The following is a 6494-nucleotide window of genomic DNA, read 5'->3' on the forward strand; positions in this document are numbered from 1 at the left end:
GAGCTGAGCATCCGGCTGTCTGTGAAGTCTGTGTTGAGCTTCATGTTGGAGAAGTCCTCTGAGCTGAGCATCCGGCTGTCTGTGAGGTCTGTGTTGAGCTTCATGTTGGAGAAGTCCTCTGAGCTGAGCATCCGGCTGTCTGTGAGGTCTGTGTTGAGCTTCATGTTGGAGAAGTCCTCTGAGCTGACCATCCGGCATCCATAGCTGGCGATGCCCAAATTCTCCCTGTTCACCTCCAGCTCAGCAAACAGCAACTAAAACATGTCTGTGCTCTCCTTAGGCAATATGTAGGACAGTTCCGCTCCCACGTTAATCTCCAGCATGGCGTTAGGGACATGCATGTGGACCAGATGGGTAATCTGGAGCGTCCTTCACAATTACCATGTGGTAACCGGTCCGTATTTGTTCTTGAGGAAGAGAGGCGAGCCGCAGCACTTCAGCTCTCCTCCAGCCAAGATGGCCACGCGGTCGCCCTGTTGCTCGGCCTCGTCCGTTAAGTGCGTGATGATCAAGATGGTGCGCCCGCGCTTCGCCCCCTGCAGCAGGTCCCAGGTGGCGCGCCGCGCCGAGGGGTCCATGCCCGATGTGGGCTCGTCCAGCATCACCACTTTGGAGTCGCCGGTCAGGGCAATGCCAACCGATAGCTTTCTCATCATGCCACCAGAGAGGGTCTTTGTGCGGGCATGGCGCTTGTCCTCCAGGTTTAGGATTCCGATGATGTGATCCACTTCGGCTGGGATGCGGTCTCTGGGGAAGCCTTTCAGTTGTGCGTAGAAGAGCAGGTGCTCGCTGACTGTCAGGTTATCAAACAGGATGTTTGTTGTGTTGAGGACAGAGACCCAGGCTGCGGCGGATCAGAGCCATATCGTGACAGATGTCATAACCGTTGATGTAAGCCCGTCCACTGGTGGGCGGGAACAGACCGGTCAGCATGGACAGCAGGGTTGTCTTTCCGGCCCCGTTGTCACCCAGCAGTACGGTGATCTGTCCCTCAAACATGTTTACCGTGAGGTCCCGTACAGCCTGCAGCGTCTCGTTGCCCACTTTGTATTCCTTGGTTAGATGTTTGATCTTGACCCCGGAGACGAGTCCGGTCGGTTCCTCCTCCATGAACTCACCTGTTGCGGCGGTTTAAAGGGCCGCCGCGAGGAGCTAAACATGAGAGTAAAGTGACGTTTGTATGACGCGCACGTAATGAATGAGGTCCACTCCAGCTGTACATTTGACCATTTATTCAGTCACCGTCCACACGTAAGATACAACTGTTCCCAGGCTTTTAGCTATATCTAAACGTGAATGTTAAGGTGATAAAGTGCGTTTGAATACGGTCAACAGAAATTGTCTTCTCCCACGCTCATCCCCTCTCTCTGTCCGACTTCCATTCCTCTAGTGACAGGTAAACGCCATGATATCAGTGTGGCAGCGCCCCACACCCAGCGAACACGCCCACCACCTGTGCAGTGCCATTAAAGTGACATACCTTACGTCAATTATACTAGCGCATAAGACTAAAGGCATACAGGCCAGCGATCTCCTCTTCCTCGCTCCCGCTGACCGGAGCCTCCTCTCCTGATGAATTAAAAAAAAGCGACGTTCCAAGAAAAAGAGAGGCGAGCCGCAGCACTGCAGCTCTCCTCTGGCACCAGGGTAGAAGAGACACTGACTGCCTGCAGCGTCTCGTTGCCCACTCCAACATCTAACCAATTCCTTGGTTAGATGTCATTCATCCAACATTCAGTTTAGACATACTGTACGCCTGACTGAGTAGCTGCAGATCACTGATAGGCTATTTGAATGTAATAATTCTCATAGCCTGTATCTGCTTAAGCTTAATAAAAAAAAAAAGAAAAAAAAAATGCTGCGTTTGCCGTCAACACTCACCTCAAGTTCCCTCCTTGCTTCCCTGTTGCTAAGGTGGTATCAACATGATGGCAAGGTCGTCTGCATAGCCATACTTTCTGGACGATGTATCAGGTAGGTCATGTATGTAAATGTTGAACAGCATCGGCGAGAGAACCGACCCCTGCTGTACCCCGTTCCTCAGTCTTCTGAGCCTATACTGCACTGCCCACTGCTGGTCTGGAGAATGAAGCTGCGGTTGGAGAGCGTCTCCATGATGAATTTCACCATATGCCGGTCCGGTATCAACAGCTTCAGGTGGAGTACCCAGGTGGAGTCCCCGGTGGCAACCGGTGTTGTATGCGGCAGTCGGGTCCAGGTACACCACCCCAGCTTTCTCATTGTCCTGGAAGCTGTTCTCGATGTCTTGACTGACTGACATGAACTCACCCTTCACAGCGCTGAGGGCAGGATGGGCCTGGGCCACAGCGTGGCTGACAGCGTGTCCATTCTCAGGGAAAGCATTTTTTCTGGTTCATAAAAAAATGCTCCCGATGATGTTCATTTCTGCTAAAACATTCTACGGCTTTTCGATCACACTCACACAGAGTTTGTTCGCAGGAATTATTACCAGCACACTTTTCGTCTTTTCTATTTCTAGCCGTGCAAGATATTCTTTTTCCACCAATACACTCCCAAGCGTAGACTCTGAGTAAAGGGTCAATATTACAATTCTCAGCCCATTCAGCCCAACACTTATCATGTGTCTGGCAGCATTTGTCGAGCTCACACACTGGCGTGCCTTCTCCTGCCCAGCCACAGTAGCACCCATAGTTAATCATGAGTTTTTTGCACCCGGGACAACAGGAGTTCATCATGTTATTAAACTGAAAAATGCTCCGTCCATCTCGTCGGGTTGTGGTCATCACTTCATGTCGAGCGTCTTCCGCGGTACAAGCTTGACACATACATATTAAGACAATTATTGCAATGATATGCCTTAAATAAAGTGGTTTCAGGTTGACAAACCAATTTTTTCCTTGAGTCTTTGCATGCTGGTCTTTGCCCTCCCGTTCCTCATCCACAGTGTTCATCGGCAGGTCCCTTTTCATGCAGTCGTTCCCCATGAGTCTCCTGAGACCTGCTGCCTGCGCAAGCTGGCCAACAAGCTTGATGCCGAAGTTGGTGTCGTCATCCTTCTCAAAGTCAACGGGGTCGAGTTTGAAATGGGAGCAAGAGTCCGGGGACGGGAGAAGAGTTTTCAGCAGCTCCTCCAGTCGGGATTCGTCAACGGAGTCATCAGGGCTAACCACCTCTTGATCGGAAACGAGCGAGGAGTGAGGAGTGAAGGTCGGCACGCTGACCTCCTGAAGGATCTTGCCCACCGCTGCACGATCCCTGCTGCCAGGTAGACCATACTTGTGGGCAAACAGGTTGGCTGCCGCCATTATGAAGTCCATATGCAGGTCATTGTTAGTGCTGAAGTTTAGGGGATGGGGACATCTCTTTGGGCCAGACCAGAAGGGTAGACCAGAGGTGGAGAGCTGATCTGGGGGATTGCTATGCAGTAGCTGGCGGATGTTGTTGCTGTACAGGCACTGCCAGTAATTGCGTGCCCAGAGTACACAGTCGGCCCAGCTATGGGGGCAGTCCGTGACCAGGCTCTTATACACACCTTCCAGCGTCATCAAAGGCTGAGCTCCAGGTAGTTTAAGAGTGGACTCCGTGAACTTGGGATCTGTTAGGTATTGCAGGGCATTTTCTGTTAGCTGCGTGAACTGTCCCTCAAACTCGTCGCGGGCCCACTGCAGTGTGTGTTCAATAGAATTGGGGAAACTCTTGAGGGTGCATATGGGGATGGACTTCTCTGGAGGGTCTTGGCTGGAGGTGTAGGACTCCGTGAGGAAGGGGATGACCACCTGCATGTTGCCTTTGGTGCCCAGAGTGCCCGACTCCAGCAGGGGCTTGCGGTAGAGCACACATCGGAGGTCCATATACCTGCGCGCCTCAACGTTGTCCAGCGCGTTTGCCACGTCATCGTTGTATATGCTCTCGATGTCGTCGCCCACCCTGTTCTGGTGCGCCGTGATGTTCATGGACGGGTTCATCTGCTTTACCGCCGCTGCCGCTATCTCACTCTTCATTTTCGTGACATCCCAGGGTCTGAAGAGAAACTGTCTGTTGACGTTGGATTTCTCTATGGTGTCCATATCCGTCACGATGACTTCACCGTCCCCACTGGCCAGTCCCATCATGGCAAAGTTCTTCATCAGCTCGCAGCCGATGGCGCCGGCCCCGATCAGGAAGTAGCGCTGTTTGGCGAGCGCGTCCTGCAGCTTGGTGCCGAACACCGCGATCTGGCCGTCGTAACGACAGTTCCTGGGAGCGCAGTCCTCCTCTGGCAGGTCTACGTCTTCCTCTTCAGGCAGGCACTCCAAGGCGTCAAAGTACAGCCACTGCATAATGGGCATAAACTTTCCCGTGCACGCCTTCATCACTTCCTGCGCGGCCAACCCGCCGATGAAGGTGTTGACGGGTGCCAGGTCGCCGGCAGAGACGAAGGCCAACTTCCTGACGAGAGCTTCGTCCAGCTGCTCCACTTTAGCTGACCCCGTCTGAACTGGGCAGTTCACATTCTTAGCCAGCCTCACTAGCTCAACGCCGTCAGCCTGGTTCCAGGGTTTAGGGAGGCGGCCATTTTGCTTCTGGAAGGCGTGGAGGGCCTGGAAGGCCACGTGCAGCTGTCCTGAACGATCAAACTTGGCAAAGTCCGTTATTATGAACTCTGGCTCAGACATGGACGACGCAAAGGACTTGAAAGCAATCGTCTTGGGCATCTTCACCTGGGAGACGATTCCCCCCCTCACGTAATCCGAAACGCCAGTTGTGTCACCGATACTGAAGGTGTACGGACCCAGAACCTTGATTTCGACAGGCTGACAGCCGTTGAGCTCCGTCATGCCCTGAACCTCAGTGAAGGTGACGTAGTCTCCGCTCTCAAAGCCGTGACGACCTTCGTCCAGGCATGTCACGACACCGGCGGCGTCCTTGGTGATCATGGAGATCATGGCGCTCAGAGGCTGCTCTCCGTTGGCGTCGTACACCGACATTATATAATTATTATTATGAAAATATATTATTAAATAGATGACAATTGACTCGTGGACTAAAAATGTTTAATTTAATGTTCTCTTATATAGTCTTCCTGATGTCATGCTGTAACGTCACGCTGTAACGTCACGCTGGCATTGTGCCCAAATTAGGTGACATGTTGCTAGTAATTAATTAACCCAACCAACGCGAAGCACCTGTGTGTATTAATCCTTCATTAATCCTCCTTTTATTAAATAAAATAAAAGTTTACATCTGTCTTGCCTGTATGTCCTTTCATGAAAGCAATTGGCACTGCTTTCTTTTTGATGTCTCCAAGTCCAAGCATTTGGAGAGATTCAGTAGAAGTTCATAATAGAACTGACCCAAATCTCAAGCTGTGATCCGCTCCTCGGACCGTGAACTTTGACCGTCCTTATTTAGAATTTGGACTTTAATATGTATTTCTGTCTTTTCACTGTTTTGGATGTATTTGCGCATGTGTTCCTGACTGTTTCTCTTTGGTTTTGGTTTTCTGTTACTCTGTTGTTGCCCTGGTTTTGTGTATCTTATTTTGTAGTATTGTTCCTAGTGTTCCTGTCTTCCTAGTTACTGTTAGTTACCTTGTCTAACCTACCTTGTAAATTGTCAGTGTTTCCACCTGTGTCCTTTTAGTCCCCCAGCCTATCCTAGTGTTGATTGTATTTTGGTTCCACCTGTGCCCTGTTTTTTTTTTTTTTATTATATTAGTTTTTATTAGGTTTTTTATAGACATGACATACAGGACATACATAACAATGACACATACACCAGACTAGACAATGTATAAAACGAGTGGCAAACCTATCGTGATAAGATAACAGGCTATGAACACAACAATCATAAGACATCAACAAGAGTACAGCAGCAGGGCATACAGACATAATCAGCAAGAGAGCACAGCAACAGGGCAAACAGGCCAGCGGTTACACAGCAGAGTCAAGGTGAGTTGTAATAGGGCCCCATATATATTCAAATGTTGCTATGCTGTCTTGGCCGTTGCATCGCAACCTCTCCAAATGTATCAATGATATAAATTCATTGAGCCATTTGGAGAAACAGGGCACAATGGGTGTCTTCCATTCAGTTAATATGATTCGTTTGGCTACCAATGTACCGAGCATCAGCGTCTGCTGTATAGTGTATGGCAGCGCGAGGGAGGCATCAGAGCAGCCGAAGAGGGCAGCTAGAACATCAGGAACAATGTTAATACGGTATACTCTGGAGTACCATGCAAAAATATTTTTCCAAAAAAAGATAATCTTTGGACAGGACCAGAATGTGTGGCCCAGAGTGCCCTTGGAGATGTTGCATCTACCACATATGTCAGAAACAGCCGAGTACATTTTGTTCATTTTGACTTTTGAGTAATGTAGTCTATGGATGACTTTAAACTGGATGAGTTGTAATCTAGAGTTGACTGAACCAGAATGGATCCTCCTTAACCCCTCGCTCCATATCTCATCTGACATCTCCAGGCCAATATCCTCCTCCCAGGCAGCCTTTATATGGTTTGTTGCTGGGAT

General features: G+C 49.9%; 1 protein-coding gene across 1 annotated transcript; it reads right to left on the minus strand.

Annotated features, from left to right (window-relative positions):
- Positions 1-377: 377 nt before the first annotated feature.
- LOC306916010 (ubiquitin-like modifier-activating enzyme 1) lies at positions 378-4949 on the minus strand (the record flags this gene model as incomplete). Its single annotated transcript, XM_079530585.1, has 4 exons — positions 378-793; positions 885-1118; positions 2167-2333; positions 2869-4949. The coding sequence occupies 4 exons, from the start codon at positions 4947-4949 to the stop codon at positions 378-380; spliced, it is 2898 nt and encodes a 965-aa protein (XP_079386711.1).
- Between the last annotated feature and the right edge of the window lie 1545 nt (positions 4950-6494).

The sequence above is a fragment of the Electrona antarctica genome (assembly GCF_951216825.1).
Source record: "Electrona antarctica genome assembly, contig: SUPER_22_unloc_1, whole genome shotgun sequence".
Classification (NCBI taxonomy): Eukaryota; Metazoa; Chordata; class Actinopteri; order Myctophiformes; family Myctophidae; genus Electrona; species Electrona antarctica.